The 22,036-nt window shown below is 41.5% G+C and overlaps 1 protein-coding gene across 2 annotated transcripts in view; it reads right to left on the bottom strand.

The window, feature by feature from the left end:
• LOC124593683 (Golgi-specific brefeldin A-resistance guanine nucleotide exchange factor 1) overlaps positions 1 to 22,036 on the bottom strand; it is a 304,033-nt gene that overhangs the window by 268,228 nt on the left and 13,769 nt on the right. For both annotated transcript variants that reach the window (XM_047131983.1, XM_047131984.1), the window contains exons 2-6: positions 21,611 to 21,710; positions 19,276 to 19,374; positions 13,223 to 13,341; positions 13,036 to 13,144; positions 2,006 to 2,112 (exon numbers count right to left, since the gene is read on the bottom strand). In XM_047131983.1, the coding sequence (XP_046987939.1) occupies positions 2,006 to 2,112; positions 13,036 to 13,144; positions 13,223 to 13,341; positions 19,276 to 19,374; positions 21,611 to 21,710 (534 nt within the window). The remainder of the gene's footprint in view (positions 1 to 2,005; positions 2,113 to 13,035; positions 13,145 to 13,222; positions 13,342 to 19,275; positions 19,375 to 21,610; positions 21,711 to 22,036) is intronic.

Below are 22,036 nucleotides of genomic sequence, written 5' to 3'. Positions count from 1 at the left end.
ACTCTTAATATAAAACAAGCCTGGTGTTGATGGGCACATTAGTAATGCAATGTTACAAAATACTAAGATTAATAATATTCGTATAAACTGACCACGGGGAAGACCAGTTTTGGTTCCAGAGAAATTTAGGAACATGCGAGGCAACACCGACCACACAACTTTTAGCATTTGTGGAACGCTTTTGACAATGTAATACAATACACACTTTGAAATTCTGTAGTATCAGTGTCAGTGTCAGTGTCAGTGTCAGTAGTAGTAGTAGCAGCAGCAGCAGCAACAGCAGCAGTTATCATCTTTTTTAGTTCGAAGACTGGTTCGATGCAGCTGTCCACACTAGTCTACCATGTGGGAGCCTCTTCAATTACAAATGACTCCTGCAATTCACATCCATCTGAAGCTGCTTACTGTAGCCATCCCTTTGTCTTCCTCTGCAATTTTTAGTCCCCACATTTCCCTCCAATACTAAACTAACAATTCCTTGCAGCCTCAGAATGCATCGTGTCATCTGATCCCTTCTTTTAGTCATGAAGCGCCTTACATTTATTTTCTTTCCAGCCAGTTCAATTCAATATCACCTCATTAGTTTCATGATCTACCCACCTAAATATTCAGCATTTTCCTTGATCACCACATTTCAAAAGCTTCTACTCTCTTTTTGTCTGAACTGTTTATCAGCCATGTGTCACTACTATACAAGATTACACTCCACATAAATACACTCAGAAAAGACGTCCTAACTTTTAAATTTGCATTCAATGTGAAATTACTCTTTTTCAATAATGCTTTCCTTGTTATAGCCAGTCTGCATTTCATACCCTCTATACTTTGGCTATCATCAGTTATTTTGCTGCCAAAATAGCAAAAATCTTCTATTACATTTAGTGTCTTTCCTAATTCGACTCCCTTGGCACTGCCTGACTTAATTCAACTGCATCCCATTACCCTTGTCTTATTTTCGTTGACACTCAAAACTTGAAGTATTGTGAATAAAAAGTATGGTGACTGGAAGGTTATCTACAACTTATACAGAAACTAGACTGTAGCTGTAAAGTTAAAGGAGATGAAAGTTAAGCAGAAGTTGAGAAGGCAATGACAAGGTTGCAGCCTATGCCCCATTTTATTTTTTCTGTACCGAGAGCAAGCAGCAGAGGTAACTGGGAAAGGAATTAATATTCAGGAAGAAGTAGTAAAAACTTTCATGTCTGCCGATGATATTGTAATTCTGATAGAGACAGCAAAGGATTTGGAAGATCAGTTGAACGGAATAGGTAGTGTTTCGACAGAGATTGCTGGATGATTATTAAAAAACATAAAATAAAAGTAAAGGCGTGTAGTAAAATTAAATCAAATGGGGTTGAAAGGAATCACATTAGAATATGGGACACAAAGTAATCTAAGAGTTTTACTATTTGGGTAGCAAAATAACTGACAAAGGCTGAAGTACAGAAGATATAAAATTTATGCTTGTAATAGCAACAAAGAATGCAAAAGGAAGAAAGTTAACATCCAATATAAATTTAAGTGCTAGGAAGTCTCTTCTGAAAGTATTTGCTTGGAGTGTAGCTTTACATGTAAGTGGAATATGGAATATAAACAGTACAGCCAAGAAAAAAATAAAAGCTGCTAAAATTTGATGTTACAAAACAATACCAACTAAAGGATGGGTAGATTAGATAACTAAAAGTGAAGTACTGAATCAAACCAAGGAGATATGGGTTTTACAACACAGCTTTAGTACAGCAAGGAGGTTCACATTTATGTACATTGCAGTAGTTATGCAAAGATGAAGAGACTTGCAAATGGAAGAACTAGCAAGGGATGTACATGCGCAGGACAGTTTCATGAATTTTAAAACTCAAACACTATGTCCTTTGACATACCAAATTGATTGGAAACACATTTGCAGGAGACAACGGATTTCTTAAATACTGTCACTATATCTTTATAGATTCTTGTTGATAGCTATTGAAATTTTAAGTACTATGTAGCTACTTAACATTATTACCTTCACGTTAGAGGGGATCCGGTGATCCTCTGAGAAAAGAGGTAATCTGGAAAACAGGAACTGCACCATGTCTTTCAAGCAATGTTCAGCAGACTTTCGCAGTAATTCTGAAATCAATGGAAAACAATTTTTATATTCTTCGAAGATTATATTAATGTTTTCCCTCATCAACATCATGACAAAACATAAATAATTAAATAAATGACCCATTCATCACAATGCCATCAATTCCGAGTGTGAAATTATGAGTAGTGAGTCCACTAAGTGTGGTATGTATACGCAGAATATCTGGTTGAGTGTCATGTGACTAGCAACTTGCTGTCGTGTGGCTGGACCACGTCAGTCAGATTTGGCATTTGGCAAACGACTCAGGTTATTGCAGTGAGCTGTGAGCACCCAGGGATTGGTCAACAGTTTACAGGGCCTCAGTGACTTGGAAATCTCGAGTGGAAGGGGAATATTCCTCTGTGTACTTTAAGTGAGGCAAGACGGTCCAACAACAGAGTGTGTTAAAACTAGAACATAATCTAGCAATATTCACCGAAAATATCAGAGCTGCTCACAGAAATGCTATGAAAAATCTAAATAGTACTTGGCATTCTGGCTGCCAGAGTTGGCAACCACGTGTGCGTGAGATGTGCTTGCGTATCTTTCTCTTTCTGATGAAAGCTGTGGCTGATAGCATTGTGCAAGTGTCTTTTAATCGTGTGTGTGTGTGTGTGTGTGTGTGTGTGTGTGTGTGTGTGTGTGTGTGAAGAAGACACACATCCACCTATACCTTAACACCAATAGCTGCCACCATCCAGCACAATGCAAATCTGTGCTCAACACCTTAGAGAGCAGAGCATGACGCATGTCCGACAAGGAGAATCTAACTTCCAATTTGGGTGTTGAGAAAAAGAGAATGGATATTCTGAGATACATAAGATGCACTGTCCTACCAAGAAAGGAGGAAGAAGAAGACATAAGCGAAGAAGACACTAAGCGCTTTATGTTCCTTCCGTATGCTGGGCCACCCGTGGTAAAGATTGCAAGAATAGTAGAAGAGAGCAACATTAAAATCATCTTTCGCTCATTGGCCAAAATCAAGAATATGCTGGGCTCAGTGAAGGATAAACTACAAATACCGACACCTTGAGTCTACAGCATTGGTTGCGAGTGTGGCAAACAACCCATCAGCCACATGCAGCAATGTATATTGCAGTGTTGCTCAGAGCATGTAGTGAGGAACATTTGCCCAGGCCAAATGGAGAAACCTGCAGTGGCAGATCACAACCTCAATGTAAACCCAATGTTTGCTTTCAAACAAACAAAGCTGGTATGCAGGGGAACTAGTTCTGGGATTTGATTCTTAAAGAGTCTGTGGAGATACAAATCTATGATAACCTTGTCAACTGAGATAGTGGTTTTCAACAAAAATACGCACAAGAACACTCCAACGCAAAAACGGTGAATGCAGCAGATGGAAAGGACAGGCCGCACCAGGATGCGACGCTCGGCCATGACACCTCTTTTGCAGGCGCGCGATTGGCACTGCCAACACAGACAACACACAGAAGTCTGCGGCCCAGCAGCTGTAAAGAAATGTTGCCACAACCTTACTCCTTGACTCAGTTGATAAACTGAGAAGACTTCATCAATATTATGTTGAGTTAATGACCTGTGTAAGGCCATCATTCAGATACAAATCTGTTTGCGAGTATTTGAATGAACATATTGTCAAGAATAACCAATCTGTTGTAAACTAGGTTATTATGGGATCTTTTCTTAAATGTTTTCCATTTAATGATCGTTATTCCTATATTTATGTACTTTATTGTTTCACTAATTGTGGTGCTTCAAGAATAATCCATGCTTCTATAAAGGCTTAAAGCAACAGCAAGTGGGCCTGGTGATGAGATGATTAATGCAGTTATCCTGAGTATCACCTGGTCGAAGAGGGAACAGTGTATCCATTATTGTTTTGACCTCCAGACCCTGGAGCAGAAAGAATGGTACGAGGCCTACAGTGTCTTGCTTCACTGTGTTGTATGTGAATGTCACAATGGGCAGTATTGTATCCCAATCTCTCTGTTTGGCATCAACATACACTGAGACAATATTTGCCAGTGTCTTACTGAAGCATTCTGTGAGCCCACTTGTCTGTGGGAAGTAGGCAGTGTTCATCCTGCGGATGATATCACGACGTGAAATTACCTTTGATCAGTCTCTACTAGAAAACTTTTCCATTATCAGAGGTCTCACAGAATGTGCTGTACTTCAAAACGATGTCTTCTACAAAGAACTCTGCAATCTCCAGAACTTCTGCAGTCAGCACAGCTTCGGTGACAGTGTAGTGGGTGAGGGAGTCAATTCAGATTATTGTCCATCGATTCTCATTTGCAACTTTGGGAACCTCCCAAAGAGATCAATTCCAATTTGGTAGAATGGCACTGCTGCAGATGTAACTGGAACAAGATGCTTTAGAGGTAACTGCAGCATGTACTTCCACTGCTGGCATTCCTTAAAGTGATTCACATAGTGTATAATGGATCGCAAGAGACCTAACCAGTAATGCCTGTGTCTGATTCCATGTAGAGTTTTTACAAATTCTCGGTGACCAGATGTTGGAGTGTTATAGAAATACTTCAGAATAGCTGGCTGTAGATGAGCTAGGATGAAGTGTGACTGTTTCCACACGATTGGATAATAGTTCCTTTTTTACAATATTCCCTTTATTAACTCCAAATTCCTCTTCGTTCAATGATTTACAGTTTTCAACAGTCTTTGATCTTCCCTCCATTTAGCTGCAATGCAATTTATTGCTGCACTGACAGATTTCATCCATACTGCTGTGTTCTTCTAACAGATTCTTTGTAAGGCAACTGCCCTTTTGTTTTGTCTACTTTTGTAAACCGTTGTGACATTTCACTTCTAAACCCTCAGTCAAACCGACATATTCTTCCCGCTAGTCAGCCGGCGTAGAGAATGGTGGTCGCTCATAACAGTTTATGGTCTTCCAAAAAAATACAGCAAAAACTTGCTTATGGCCCAAACAATAGCAGGGCACTCTTTCTCGATTAGAGAGTAGTTCATCTCTCAGACCTGGAGAGTACTAGGAAGCCTAAGCTATCATCTTTTCAGCACATTCCTGAATTTGCACTAGAACTGCAGCTAAATAGTAAGTGCTAGTATCAGGATGAAGTGCTGTCTCAGCATTCTCATCTCACAAGATAGGGAAGATGTTAGTGCCTCCTTAAGGGTAGATCTTTCTTGTACATTTTCCCAGGAAAATTCAGCATCTTCCTGCAGTAGTTCTTGCAAGGAGTGTGCCTTGGTACACAAGTCCTTTATGGAATGCTGTTAGTATGAGCACATTCTGAGAGAACTTCTCGCATCATCAGTGTGCCAAGTCAGACTGTCAGTCGGTGACAGCTATTGTTTTCTTTGGGTTGGGACAGACACCTTTGCCATACACTAGGTGCTCAAGATTTCTTAGGCCAAAAGAGGCACTTTCTTAGATTCATGCAGCAGCCTGCAGTCTGAACACACTTCAACATGGCTGTCAGGTGTCTTAGAAGATCTTCAGATGTCTTCGGAGACACGAGTGTCATCCAGATCACAAAGGCGTATCATCCATTTAAGATGTCAAAGCAGGTTGTCCATAATATGTGCATAGGTGGCTGGAGCTTTACACAGTCCGAATGACATATCTTTGAACCCTCAGAAACTGTCTGGTGTTATGAAGGCAATCTTTTCCCTGCCAACCACATATTGTGCCTATGCTGTCAATGGGTGCGATTTTGGTCAGTCATCGGTAGTAAGAACAAATGGTTCAAATGGCTCTGAGCACTATGGGACTTAACATCTATGGTCATCAGTCCCCTAGAACTTAGAACTACTTAAACCTAACTAACCTAAGGACATCACACAACACCTAGTCATCACGAGGCAGAGAAAATCCCTGACCCCACCAGGAATCGAACCCGGGAACCCGGGTGCGGGAAGCGAGAACGCTACCGCACGACCACGAGCTGCGGACCGTAATCAGAACAGAAATGTGTAGTGCTATCTTACTTCCTGAAGACCAAGAACTCAAGGTTTAGTAGTGGCATCTTGCAGCATCATCTTCACTTCTCCTGAAATACAGTTATTAAGCCAACGACAATCTACATGACATTGGCTAATCAGTGGATGATCCCCGGTGCTGATACAGTGTTTTACCATGGGCCAGTTGCCCTGTCTTTTCTCCACTCTGGATCCAAAAATTGGTGCAGAACTGCTAACACTCACCGACATTGTTCCTCAGTCAGGCCAGATTCCATTGGCAGTTTGAAAGTAGCTACCTCCCCTGCATTGTCTGTAGTGGTACAGAAGCACAGTTCTTCATTGCTAGAACTAAGTGCCCTTCCCGGATCGTTTCAGGTGTCCCCATACTTGTACCTTTATGTATGATGAGTTGTGGCCGCTTGTGATAATTACTGATCGAAAGTTCTCCTACGCCATCAACAATGTTTATGATCATCACTGGTATGTAGACAACTTTTTGAGCCTGAGTAGCTTTTCGCAATCAACAGAAGCTTGTTTAACCAAGCATCTCGACTGATGACTGGAAGTTGTTTCGTTAGTGATGGAGGGATAATATAACCATCAATGGCAAACAACCACACTGAGCAATCTTTGTTATGTGTGCTTGTTGGAATAGCTTCATCTATCTCAAGCTCTGACCTTCCACTGTCTATGAATGCTTATGATTCCAGCAAGAAGTTCTGTCCAAGAATAACATTAAGACAACCTTCTGAAAAAAAAAAAAAAAAAAAAAAAAAAAAAAAAAAAAAAAAAAAAAAAAAAAAAAAAGAAGAAGAAGAAGAAGAAGAAGAAGAAGACAAATTCAAAAGACTGCATTCTGTCATTGATAATTGTTCTTGTAGATAATGTTCCTGTTGGCTGGATGTATTTCCCATATTTTACTTTCAGCACAATCATTTCCATATTAAGGAACAGTTTTCTTTATCTGACTACTATAAGACCTGACATTACAGAAAGCGAAGTCCAAGTTGGCTAGCACCCAGGCATGTTGGATGATATTTACTGAAGTCTCCGATCGTCATCCATGGAGGCTTTTCATCTGTGGCTGCCTCACCTCCATAGAAGGTCACTTCATTTTATTTTCCTGAATTCAGTGGCTAGACAAGCAGATGGTACCTCTGAACAGTGACAAGAAACTATTATGGCATGTTGGGTAGCGACCTCGACCAGGGTACAGCAATGGGCTTCATCTCTCAAGCTGACTACAGTCAACTAGTGTCAACAGAACTGTTGTGATGGCTGATATCTGGCAGCATAGCAGTCATTGAAACCTAGCCTTCTGTCTCTGCAGTAACACACAACATGCCCAGAGCATTACCTGCTGGCATATGAGAGAGAGGAGGTAGTGGCTGTCTTCCACGCCTGCCATAGGCACCACATCCAGGCATCTTTTAGTACATGATGGTGATTCAAATTCCTTGCTTAGCCCAAGTATCAATATGGAGAACATATCAGAGATACTCAGGATACATACGACAGCTGCAGCTTGCACCTGCACAAGGCGGCAAAACTGTGGCAAGCACATTATTTAGTGCTGCCTCATGACACGTGTGCCGCTAAGTACAGAAGCCCAGCTCACCCCAGTTAGTCTCTCTCTAATCTCTATAGCTTTCTGTAATGTTTCATTGGATAATAAAGTCTTGGCCTTGCCTGATTTACATTTGTGGTCTGGATTGTTCCCTGGACTGTTATATGGTTAAGACAACATTGCTATACCCAGGATTTGCTATGGTTATCCAATCACTTTGTGAACTATGCTTTCATTGACCTCAGGAACTGCTTGTTTAATTCTGACTGTCTCTGCTTTACAACCAATGCAAGTGATCATAAACTGCGTTCTACCTACGCAAAGTAGAATAGGAAACTGGCAATTATTTCAGCGAAGCATGGATTCTGTGTCTAAAGTTTGGGCAGCTGCAGTTGCAATAACAAAGACAACAGGAAGAAAAACAGTGGGACTTCCAGCAGCAGCAACATCAACAGTAGCAACAGCAAGAAAAACATTGGGAATTCTACCAGCAACAGCAGTCTTGGCTGTTACGAGTGCTGCAAAACCAACAACAGTCAGCAGCTGCCATTTCCTCAGCTCCCCCTCACCATCTGCCTGCTTCAATGAGACAAACAAGAGTTGGGATATATATTTATGTCACTCCATTTTACAGTGCAAGGCAAATCAACTAACTGACCCTGAATATCAGTTTGTGCTCTTACTGTCTTCTAATAGTAAACTGTATGAAATGGTGCAGTACTTAGGCCCACTCTTGTGCACTAGTAGTGCGACTTTTTCTGATGTTTGTGGTTTGCTGACTGACTATAAATGTCACCAAACTCATGCCATAAGTGTAATTAGTGTGTTAGTAATGTAAGCAATCCTATGCAGCATGGGCTACTGAATTACGACACTTGGCATGCAAGTGTGATTTTTTTTTCTGTAAACACTGTGGTGCATCATTAGTGGACTCCTTAATCCACCATTGCTGTTATCCATCTCACGCCTGATAGAAAAACTAGTATGAAAGCTTCAGAGGTATCTGAACCCACTCTGATTGATATGTTAGAAATTGCTACAGATCACGAAGTATGTGTGTCAGAGCACACTATGTTTCACAATTCCTCTTGTCTCAACATTGTTAAGAGTACTAGTCGCCATTGTGCTCTACTATCAACTGATGACTTCCATTCAACATCATCAACCAATTTTCCAAGCATCCATTCGTCTGGTAGTGCTGCAACCTGGGATTCAGTAGTCACCAATCACCCAACCTCATTATTGGTAGATGCACATAAACAAAAATGTTAGCACATTCCAAAGTGAGCGGAGGCTCATGGAATGTTTTGCTCTCTATTGTTGTCAAAGGACCTCATCAAGGCTCACACCATCAAATTGTGTTCAGATTGCGGTCCAAAGCATCAATGGTGTCACTGTGACACTTTACATTTGAGCTGATTGAAAGTCTAACTTTAATGCTCAAGAAGTTGTTGGTCTGTATCTACTTCCAAGGCTGGAGGAATTTTTGGCTAAACTGGCTAGGAGGAAAAGCTAAATTGGCTGGGAGCAATCAGTTTTCACAGATATAGCTCATTGATGCCTACTTTTAACTGCCTGTAATTATCAGACGAAACAGTTTTAGTTATTAATATGCCATTCAGCATATATTGTTATAAAAGGTTGCCATTTGGGGTTAAAAGTGCTTCCATAATATTTCAGAGATACCTTGAGCAACTCATCCAATGTATCCAAACTATGTCAATTGCTTATATGATCTGTTAGTTACCAGACCCAAGTAGGAGCAGCTACTGCTCTACCTATAGGCTTTTGGGCAGCTCCAAGCCTATGGTCTGAATTGTAGTTTCTTCGAGCCAAGTGTCAAGTGCTTGGGATACATTAATATGGGCTCCCACCCACACAGACCACCTGGATACAATAACCAAATTACCACTTTCTAACAATTTCACAGAACTACAGACGTCACTCAGCAAAGTAAATTATTGTGCCAAGTTTATTCCCAAAGCAGTCCGTATTTTCCATCTGCTCGACTGCATATAAAAAGGTGTTAAATTTGTGTTGTCAGGGGCATGCCAGAAGGCCTTTGTGCAACTTGAAAAGTATGTGTTTAATGCTTGCCACTGATGCATCAGATTGGGGCATTGGTGCCATACTATCCCACAAATATGCCGACAACATGTCATAACCACTGCATTTGCAACTCAAACACTAAATGCAGTTAAGAGGAATTAATCAACCATCAAGAAAGAAGTGTTGGCTACTGTATAAGGCATCCAGACATTTCATGTACAACTTTATGGTACTAAGTTTCACCTGGTCACTTATCGCAAACCATTTTGCTGTTCAGTCCCCATTTGAAAATTCCTAATAAAACAGAGCAGCAGCTGGAATAGTGTTCTCAATGATGTATACCTATGAGATCCATTATCAGTCAACCACACAGCACTCCAAAGCTGATGCACTTTTCCACTTGCCGTGCGGCCTAGATGTCGGATTTGATAGCCACAGGGTGCTGTGCTTTGCCTCAGACGCAAATCAGCGACACACCCTTGATTGTTCTATTACAGTGCATCAAGTAGCAGCAGACATGGAGAGTTATACACTCCTATTTAGAGTGTTGCCAGCTATACAGTAGGGTTGGCCACAGGGCTTCCCTAAGGATACTGACCCGGAATAGCACACAATTTTTCTTTACAGCACAGGCTAACATCACTGAGGAGATCATTTTGTTAGTTATGGATGACACTGAAAGCTGGGTCATAGTTCACCGCACACTCCATGCCCACATACTGAAGCTCATCCACACAACACTTTGGGGAATGCACAGAATGCAAGCAATAGCACAGCATCATGTGTACTGACCTGAGGTTGATGCCACTGAATGCACCATCTGTAACTGCCATGCCTGCATTCGCAACTGGACAGCCCCGGCACAGCATTTCTACCCTTGACCACGCGCTGACCACCCCTGGTAAAGGGTGCACGTTGATTTTTCCAGTCCATTCTGGGGAGCAACGTGGTTGCTAGTTGTCAATGTCCTGTTTAACTTTCCATGTGATGCTCAGATTGCTTCAACTGCTACAGCAGTTACTATCCATGCCCTGTCCATCAGATCTGCAATGAAGGGGACACCTCCCATCCTAGTTTCTGAAAACAGCCCTCAGTTTATGGCATCTGCATTTCAGGATTTTTGTCAACACAGTGGCATTGAGCACCCAACCACTGCCCCTTCCAATCCCACATCCGATTCACAAACTGAGTGGATGGTCAAAACATTCAAGACGCAGATGTGCAATATTCTGATAGCTGAATCTGGGTACACACTCAACTGCTTCCTCAGAACCTCCCAGTCAATCCCTGTAAAATGATATAGCCAGCCAAAATGTTACATAACCATAGGCACCACATCCTGTTCGACCTGCTATGCCTAATACCCACACACAGAGTCATGTAACTGTGTGGGCTCCCATGTTTGGGCTTGTAACTTTGGCCAGGGTCCCGTGTTGACCCAAAACATCGTCGTCAGCAAAAAGGGGTGGCAGGTATTTGAGACTGCAGCCAGTCAAGAGCAGCTGATTCGACATCAGAATCATCTCCGTCAACAAGATGAGATACTGACCCCCCCCTCCCCCCCTTTCCCTTCCACCACCAACTCAGCATGACCTCCACAACTACTCTAGGACAAGCCAGCACACCAGCCTGCCTCTTACTGCTACAACCTCTGCTCTCATGTTCAGCATCAACAGGAAATCGACAATCACTAGTGGTGGCAGCCAATGGAGGTGGAATCACTTCTGCCCACTATACAGCTTCTAGCTCCCATCCTTCACCATCGATGAAACTCTCCTCTCACATTCCACAGAGGTTAAATATTTTCAGACCTTGGTTCCCTTGGAGGCAGAACTGTTGGTCCTATCACCACCACATCCAGCACCCACTCCCCAGCAGAAAGGCCCAAGCTACATCCCAGACATTGTTGATCAGCCATCACTCAAAGATGCCATCTTCCAAAGCAGCCGAACACAATGAGGACCTACAGTGGTTGTCTTTGGCAGGGATTCCTGCATCTCCCTCACCCCTTGCTCAGTGAAGTAAGCAAAGGCCACTCCATTTATGGCCCTCCACACTGATTAAAAGGGAAAGGGCTTTAATATTTCCCTCATAGATTGAGTATCGATAATAAGAGCACATCAGAGGTACTCTGGCTATGTACAGCTGCTGCGGCTTCCAGATGCATGAGGCACAACATGTATTGTTATGTTGATGCAGTCAATCATTGCCTCAAAATGGTTACTGTACTGTACACAGTAAACAATGCTGTAAAATGTATGTGTGTGTGTGTGTGTGTGTGTGTGTGTGTGTGTGTGTGTGTGTGTGTGTGTGTGTGTGTGTCTCCTTCCATATTTAGTATTTTTTAAGCACAATAAGGAGATAACATCATAACTATGTAAAACATAATACCATAAAACTGCCTCCTCCATAATTCACTGTTGGCACTAGAGGTGATGGTAGACAGCATCCTTCAGGCAAACGCCAAACACAAACCCTTCTACTGGACACCATAGGGTAGAATGTGATTTACCAACCCAAATCATTCTTTACACCACCAGAATCATAGAAATGTGTGGCTTATGGAGAGCTGATCAACCAATGTACCCCACCCTTTTTAACTCCCTACACACAGTCACTGAGCCTGCTGGACCGCTGGTAGCACTTTGGAAACTCCCGAGTAATTCCGTCCACTGATTTCATATGATTTCTTTTTTTACAGCCCAGCTCTGGAATGGTTGACAGTCCCTGTCTGTCAGTTCAAGAAGTTCACCTGGTCTTGATTTAGACGTGGTTCTCCCTACATGTTTCCACTTCATAATCACATCACAAACAGTCAATCTGTGTAGGTTTAGAAGGTTGAAATGTCCCTCGTTGATTTGTCACTCATGTGACATCCTATGATTAGTCCATTTTCTAAGTTGCTGATCCTTTCTTCAGTTACTGCTTCTCTGCTGACAACACTATGCTCCCCTGAAATATATATCTTTCTCACTCATATTTTTGGACTACAACCATTAGCTAGGAAACAAAGCAGGTGAATAAAAGTGTGTCAGAAGTGGCAAAACACAATGTACAAAACCAGTTATCACAGGTTTATTTCTTGGGATACAGACAGACCTTGTCATCCAAATGAAAGTTTGTTACATAACACCACATTACTGATTTGTCCTTCCTCAACACACTAACTCTTCAACTTTTGTATCTAACTTGGTATCTCCAATGTACACTCATTTACCCATCGTGATCAGCAAATGGTGAACAACGCTTTTAGTTATTGCAAATATAACAAAAGACATTAATATGTATGTGTATACTAGTTCATAAAGTCTCGATTTCGAACCCAGGAAATATGGTCCAAGTTGTATGTATTACTAAATAAGAGAAGCCATTAAGCATTACTTACCACTCAGCCTTGATTCAAAACATATCCTAAAACAGCTCATTAAAATTTCGCATACACTGTCATTGCTAAGCATGATTCCCTCAGGTGAAAACATCAGTGTTCGTAGTACCTAGAATAACATGTAACTGCATTAGTATATAAGGACATAATATTGCATGAATTTATAAATAATACCACAATACATCACCTGCAGTATGACAAGAAGCACAACTCCATCACTATCTTGGTCAGTGCCCATAAATCTCGCATGTGTAACAGCATCAGCGATGTTTTGCACAGTAGTGGGAACTGATTTCCCTCCTGGGTCTGAAAAATATTCAAAGTATGACAATCAGTCTTCCTTTTTCCTAAATACTTTAAGCTTTAAACTACTCATATACATAGAAAATGTCATTTTGTTTTCATTTCACACAAAACATAATTTTGAAATGTTACATCATGTTGACTTCTCACTTAACAGGCTGATGCAAATGTTAATTGTGCAACCCTGTACAATAAATATGATGAGAGTGTGTAACATGCCACAAATACAGAAATGCAAAGTCAGATGTGTCCTATAAACGTTCATGCCACTACTATTGGAGCCTCCTGGCCCCTGCATTCCACCACTGAGAGACCACCTGCGAGAAGCTCTGTATCTTACAGAAGCTGACTTTTAATGACTATTCAGCTTTCCATGTAAGCATAATGGCCTATGCTATCAGTAAGAATTAAGAACTGTGATCAACAGTGTGTGTGTGTGTGTGTGTGTGTGTGTGTGTGTGTGTGTGTGTGTGTGTGTGTGTGTGTGTGTGTGCGGGGGGGGGGGGGGGGGGGGGGGGGGGAGGGGGGTTCAATCCTTTGGATAAAAATAAATTTACATACAAAGATTGATCATTTTGTTTTGTTTTAGGGCACAAAAACAACTAGGGTCATACACGCCTATATCAGAACTGTAGAACACGAAGACAAAGAGAGGAGTTAAAAAGAACAACACATTAATCCTAATCGTCAGAAGATAAGACAGCTGACAACAGGGGTGTGGAGAAAGGTCAACAAAATACGGCATAGAGAAACTGAGGTCCTGAACTAAAAATTAAATGGCCTTCACCATATTGGTACAACATATAAAAAGTAAAACACAGTCGACAGCCCACATGTTTTTCGCTAAAACAGCTGATAACTTAGACGGTAAATACAAACGAGAACGTAAATGGTTAAAAAGGGGCATTCCGTCAGGAAATGGCAGACTGTCAAAGACTGAGTGCAATGAACACAAAGTGGTGGGAGGGCGCCACTTAACAAATGGTGATCGCTAAAAAGACAATGCCCAATGCACAACCTAGCTAAAATGTTCTCCTCCAGGCGAGAGGTCTGAGAGGAGGTCGGGGTGATGACAAAGTGGCACCACCTACTGACGAATGGCAACATGGATCATTGGAGGAAATGTAAGAACCGGCGGGCTGAGGTAAGAGGACTCCAGCCTTGGCAGCAGCATCAGCAGCCTCATTTCCTGTCAGCTCACAAAGGCTTTGAAGGACACAGAGTCAGAGCAGATGATGCAATTGAACAGCCTGTGTCGCCAGATGTGCTGTGTGGCCTGATACAGAGCCAAGAGCTCTGCTGTAAATACTGAGCAGTGTTCCGGAAGGCAAGAGCAAAAAACGTCGGTGGCAGCGAAGAAGGCACACCGAACACCACAGTCAGTTCAAGAGCCATCAGTGTACACAAAAGCACTATCGTGAAGTTCCATGCTAAGCTGGTGAAACTTCTGGCGATAGAGCAAGCCTAGTGTAGTGTCCTTGTGAAGCAAATGGAGGCCAAGGTGAACACGGCCCACCACATGAAGCCAAGGTGGCGAAGGGTTCACACCCACCAGGAAAGCTGCAGGTAGCGTAAAGTTAAGCTGCCAGAGCAAGAGCCGAAAGCAAACTCCAGAAGTTAACAGAGAAGAGGGACTGGACACGCCCCCTACTGGCGATCAAAGGAGTCATCGAAGAAGGATGCATAGGATGGATGGCCATGCAAGGCAGTCAAACAGCATGCATATCTGCTGAGGAGAAAGTCACAGCGGTAGGACCGCAGTAGCTCGGCAGTGTCCACATACAGGCTCTCAACCGGGATAGTGAACAGGCGTCAGTGGCCAAATGGATGCCACAATGGTGGATAGTACTGAGACGGCGTAAGAGGAACGGACATGCAGATGCATAAACAAAACGCCCATAGTCTAGATTCAAACGGACAAGGGACAGGTACAAACAGAGAAGGATGGTTCGCTCTGCTCCCCATATAGTTCCACTGAGGACACACAGGACATGAGGGACCACATACAGCAGGCTGCCAGGTAAGACATGTGGGAGGACCAAGAAAGTTGCCTATCAGGCATGAGTCCCAGGAATTTTGTAGTTTGAGGGAATGGAGGAGCAACAGGCCCAAGATCTAAAGATGGTGCATAAAACCAATTGCACCACCAGAAATTCATACAAATGGTTTTGTCAGTGGAAAAACGAAAGCCATTGGCAATGCTCCACGAGTGAAGACGATCAAGACATTGCTGAAGATGCTGCTCAATGAGCAAGTCCGTGACAACTGCAACAGGTAGCAAAATCGTCAACAAAAAGGGAGCCGGAGATGCCTGGTGCAAGACAGGCCATCATAAGGTTAATGGCGATAGCGACACTTAGGACATAACTCTTGTAGAGAATACAGAGGATACTAGTCCTCCACCAAGTGTCGTAGGCTTTCTCCAGATCCAAAAACACAGCCACAGTCTGGGATTTCTGCAGAAAACCATTCATGACATGGGTGGACAAAGTGACGAGATGGCCAACTGCAGAACGGTGTGCTCAAAATCCACATTGTGTGGCTGTCAGTAAATTGCGAGACTCAAGCCATCACACCAGTCGGAATGATTCATACTTCCATCACCTTGCAAACAGCTGGTGAGAGAAATGGGGTTTTAGCTACAAGGAAGGGGTTTGTCCTTACCGGGCTTAGGTATGGGTATGACAGTGGCTGCACACCAGCATCTGGGAAATGTGCACTCTGCCCAGATGTGGTTGTACATACGAAGGAGAAAGCAAGATAATGGTGCTGCAACATCTGATTGTGAACATCGTCTGGCACTGTCATAACAAGGAAAGGGGAGAGAGGAAAAAAATGAAGGGGTGTCACCTCAGTGACTGCTGAGTGCCAGGCTTCAAAAACTCACTTCTATAGGACACAGAGACTGGAGGATCCTGTTCCATGAGATCTACAGAGGTGTTGGGACTCTCCATCTGTCGATCTGTGGAATCCAGGGCATGGAAACCGTTGGCGGTGCGCTCCAGTGACACAGGAGGTCGGCCGGGTGAGGAAATCACATGGTGACGAAATTGAAGAGGATCTTCAAGTCGGCTAACGAGAAGACAGTTTCCCTTTGTTTGACTTCTTGGAGCCTTTCTGGTTGGCTGAGAAGATGTTTGTTGGCTGGAGAGATGTAGGAAGTCTTTGCAGGAGTATTCCTTCTGTCCTTTCCAGCCTGCCAGTTGTGTAGCACATGACTTCGTCCCGGGAGGCGAATGTTTGTTTGTTTGTTTGTTTGTTTGTTGCACAGCTGGGCAAGGAGAAGGTGATGCTACCATGACACTGGGCGATTTGACAATGGCAGTGCTAAATTTGAGGTTGCATGTCTGTGTGGTCATGTCCTTCACAGAACAAGATGTAGCAAGAACAGTACTGAATGTGCCAGATGGTAGAATGCAGAATTTGCAACTAGCAACTGACCGTGTAAGGCTTTTTTTCTCCTACCCAGATCTCCTGGACAGCCTGCTCATCAAGAGACAAGAGACAAGCTAAAGAGGATGCAGTATGGTCGCCATTGCAGTTGAAACAGTGGGGAGGAGGCGGTATCACCCTTGTGTGCATCCCTACTACAGGTTACACATTTGGACAGGCGTAGCAGTGAATCAGGTTTGGAATGTATGGTTAGACTGTGATAACTTCATAGCCTGCTTTGACCTCGGACATAAGCACCACTATCAAACATGAGAAAAAGTGTACATGTGGGCACTAAGGATGCATCTACCTTTTTGACCACCTGACAGATGGCAATGACACCCTGATCAGAGAGGTATGTTTGGATTTCTGCCTCAGTCAGACCATCATGCAGCCTAGTGTAAATAACATGAAGAGAAGAATTCAAGAGTTCCATGGGCCTAGACACAAACATGATAGCTGTGGATGAGCAAAGCGGCAAGCAGTTGTGCTTGAGACACAGAAGTAGTCTGCAAAAGCAAATTGACATTGCATAAACGAGAGCAGGATTTCACAGGATGAGCAACTGCATCAGCACCTTTTTGAATAAGAAACGGATTTACCACTGCAAAGGACTGACCTCCTTCAGTATGTGAAGCCACGAGAAACCGTGGTGCAGCTGTGAGGGTCTTTGAATCGGGAGCTTCATTCTGTTTATGCTTGGTAGACATTGACTGCAAAGATGATGATTGGGTCATTGAGAGAAAATCCCACATGATTGCTGGAGTCTCCAATGGCATGTTCCTTCCAACAGGGAGGGGGGGGGGGGGGAGGGGGAGGGCCTCAGAGGGGTCTCACCTGCAGTAGGTGATTGTTCACACCTCCCAAACACTTGACAGTGGGACCAATCAGCAATTTGGGAAGGTAGCACCTCAGACAATCACCCCTCCCTGGGCCTGGCCTGTACCAGGGGATACGTGGGATACATTCAAACCCTACCTGTCAACACGGAGCTGGGAATTATGCATTATCCAGTCACCTGTTATGCGTCAGATGCGTGAACCAGCCTTCAGGAGCTCACAAGATGGAAGAAGAAAAAGAGTAACCTCGAACACCGAAGCAGTGGAAGGATAGAAGGAGGTGAACGAAGAAAGAAAAAAAGGAACCAAAAACAGTGGTGAGAGTGTTCTTACTTCAGCTACTGAAAATGCGGAGCACGTTCTCAAAAACACCAGACATGTTCCCCAGGGGAGGGGAAAACGAATAGCAAGAGGATAGACATGCAGCACAGAAGGAAAAAGATGCTGCAAAGACTAAGCCCCATGGTAGTCAAGCATTAACCCGTCAAAGAGTGGCAATCTGCCTGGGGAGTACATACAAAGAATCAACAATATACCCTACAAGTCTCAATTCGATGTCTGACAGAACTGATAGAGGTGGAAGACATTCAGCGAAGTTAATATGGTAGCTGTAGTTGACTTTCCTGAAATTCTTCAAATTTTTACATTAAACTGAGCTGAGATGGATAACCCTTTTGACAGACAGCACAATAAATAGTCAAAAATATCTGTAACTAACAGTCCACAGAGGACATGAAAGTGTTTAAGTACAGGTACAGTCACCATTATCAACGTACATCTGCCAATCTAATTATTTCTACCAATATACGTTTACAACTTATCCTTTAACCACCTTAAATTTATACAAATATGTTATTATTTTACAATTATTTATATTTAAATTAACTATCCTCATGGTTACTTCGTGTTCACACAACCATCTGCCTAACCTCAGGATCCTCAAATCAAACTGAACACTATTATTACTGACACCTAAATAAATTGTATGAAGACAGACAAATCAGGAATGGTACGGCCATGTTAGGAGAATTGAGGAAAATGAGACTCCTAAATATATTATGAGTACTGTCCAGAAAAATATATAAAAAAAAAAGACTGACTGAAGGTGAACAGACAACTGAGAGATTTGAAATGTAGGCAGCAGAAAAATTAATAGTATTTCCAATCAAAGAAAGAAAATATGAATACAGGGACATTTTATATACACATTTAATTCGATTTTTGTTTAAAAAAAATAACAAATCCATTACCATAGATCATATCATATATGCTCACCTTTAAATATGCAACACCAAAACACACAATACCTATATATTATTAAAAAAATGATTTAATCATCTCTTCTATAGTACAATCAAGGTAAATCATTCCTGTAATACCAAATGCACTGACTCACTATTTGCTGTTAAATGAAGCAACAACATTACACAAGAGGCAACTGAAAAGTTTCCATTTGACAGCATTGTTGCAGAGTATATGCAACCAACAGTGATCCGATGTGGATATATAAGCACCAATACTTAGGCAAGGGGTTAGTATAGGCCACTGAATGGAAACTTTATCGCTGCCCATTATAGAAGTTATTTAGCATGCTATACAATATCCAAAAAAATAGAAAAAGTTAGGAAACTTTCAGTATCAAATAATTATTTGAAGTGTTGCTTACCTATCAGGCCATAAGACAAAAACTTATTCACCGATGAAAGTGCTAAGCTAGTAACTGGACCAGTTGTCTCCTCAGAACGAATCACCTCCAGAAATGGGCCTGTAATGAAATTACTATACTTCATACAACAGAGAAAGCTCAGTCAGGACTGAAGCTAGTATATGTAATCTACAACTACTGTTTTAACCATGTTTCTCAATTTAAAGAGGCTCTCTGCATGGTCTCCAGAAAAGTGTTTCAGTTTCACTATTACATTTCATCCATCCATCAACCTGTATTTATTTCTCACTGCCTTCAATCTCTAATGCTTTTTAATTTCTTGTTGTGATCATGATCATCAAAATGCTGTCAGGGAAACATCTTTTACATTTTTAGGATTATATATTATTGTATGTACAGATTACTTAATAATTTAACACTGGCAACACACAACTTTGACAATGAGAAAGATAGCATGGGCAACACTACAAAAAATCTTGTCTGCAAACTACCACTTCATCGATAGTTGTTTGATTTATGGTTTTTATTCTGCTAATATGTGAAACCTTCAATAACCTGCCATGCAATGGCAAAAGTTTTTACAACAGTTAGCAAACACAGAAAGAGAAAGAAGATGCAGTAACATATAGGAAGTTTTTCATTGATCTATCAGTAAGTCATGCAAAAACTGCTCACAAAAGACACACAAAATGAGATAACCCTATTACTTCAGACACATGTGGATCTCAGTGAGTATCAAATGAAACGGGTATACAGAGATTTTCATAGATTTCCATAAAGTTAGAACTACATGACTGTAAAATTCATAACATACACGGAAATAATGTTCTATAGAATAGCAACTGAAAACGAGGTGGTGATCAATCCTTGTGGAAACATTGAACCATTCCTATTCTGAGCACTGTGTACTGTGCACTCTTAATTGATGCAGCAAGTTAAGAAAATCAAACTTTTAGGACAGTGAATAACGTATTATAAGCAGTACAATTACTCACACAGTCTGTTCATGAACACTGTGCATAACAGTAATAATTGTCAGAAAGAATGACAGAAGGTAGCACAAAAGTCTAGTTGTGAGGAAGGTGGGTGCACGAGGGGCACAGAAAGAATCCTAATTAAGTGTAATTCTTCTGCTGCCAATGTGGTCATTTAGAAAACTCTTGGGTCTGTTCACCAACATGAACACATGGAAGTTTACAAGTAAACTTCTGAAAGAGCACTAATCAAAATTTGTCTTCCTCACATACATCTAAAATAAACATGTTGGTGACATAAGACAAAATTTGGGTTTTTCATCATCTACACTATAGACAGAAACATGGCTACAGGAAGAATAGCAAATAATAAATTTTTACTTTGTGTGTGTGTGTGTGTGTGTGTGTGTGTGTGTGTGTGTGAAAGAGAGAGAGAGAGAGAGAGAGAGAGAGAGAGAGAGAGAGAGAGAGAGAGAGGGGGGGGGGGGGGGGGGGGGGAAGGGGGGGACAAATATGTCTTCACCTCCAGTTTATTCCTTAATCCATTTATTAGTATTCCCGTCTCTCCTAGTAATTTTCAAGAAGTGTTAGTTCTCAAGCAACCCTCAGTTTTTGAACAGTTTTCATGATGGAAGTCTATCTCAGTGTCTTAAGTGAAAACTGACAATACACAATGATTGTAAATCTTATAGTCAAGTTTAGAAATATCTTTAGTTTACCAAAAGCACTGCAGGATATTTACACTATTCTCTGTATTTCTTTTGTTGTCCCATCACCATCTTCAAATACCTTAAATGCAAAAATTCATCAACAGAATTTATGACTTCATTCTTAACTTATGTTACTGCATTTTCAATGTACTGAATATACATCAGTGCAGTTTTATTACATTTGGTTTTCAAGCCTACTTTTAAAATTAGTTAATTATGTTTTCCATTTGCTACATAAGGCTACCTGTGCCAGAGGCAAATGGCATAATATGATCAACAAGATGATGGTTAACATACGCTCAACTAACACACATCCATTGCAATGCGGAATCTTCCTGCCCAACTTCTTTCAGTTTCTGACTAATACCTAATTTTTTTATTACAATAATGAAGGCTGAATTACCTCTTTTCTTCACAAATACTGTAGATACAAATTTTGTTGAAATTGAGTAAAAATCTTTTGCAGAGCAAAGTATTAATACACTTTACTACTTTCTACAATTTTGTCCATTACTTGCAAGTGGTCCATTTGGTTACATCCATTTCAAAAGCCAAACTGCTCCTTTGTTTTACTAAAGCTAACGACTTTTTTGTGTCTTTTACATTACAAAGAGTATGGATACAAAAGCATTCAATAAACAGCCAGCTTACCCAGATAATGGTTAGGATCCAAGTCCCGTAAGTCACCAAGCTGATTAAGAACTTCTTTTACATCAGTGAAGCTTCTGATAAGTTTATCATGTCCTTCATCCTGAAAAAAAATCGATAGTTGTATATTTATTTTTTCCTACTCAGAGAAGTAAAATACAGGAAGCCGATGCAGCTATGGTGTTCAAAGGAAAGGCTGACACCATATCACAATGTTTTAAAAACAAAACAGTCAACAAAATTTTAATTTCTAATTCATTTTTCTTTATCCACCTGCACAAAACTTTACCTTTGTGCATTAAGTGCCACATGTTGTGGAGATTAGCATAGGCAAAGAAACACTACTGTTGGACGCTCTAAACAAAGGAAGTTTATTTAGACCGGTAAGTCACAGTACATGTTGGCAGATGCTGAAGGCCAGTACTAGTA

This window comes from Schistocerca americana, chromosome 2 (assembly GCF_021461395.2).
Source record: "Schistocerca americana isolate TAMUIC-IGC-003095 chromosome 2, iqSchAmer2.1, whole genome shotgun sequence".
NCBI lineage: Eukaryota > Metazoa > Arthropoda > Insecta > Orthoptera > Acrididae > Schistocerca > Schistocerca americana.
The sequence above is the reverse complement of the archived record's forward strand: the minus strand, read 5'-3'. Positions and strand labels throughout refer to the sequence as shown.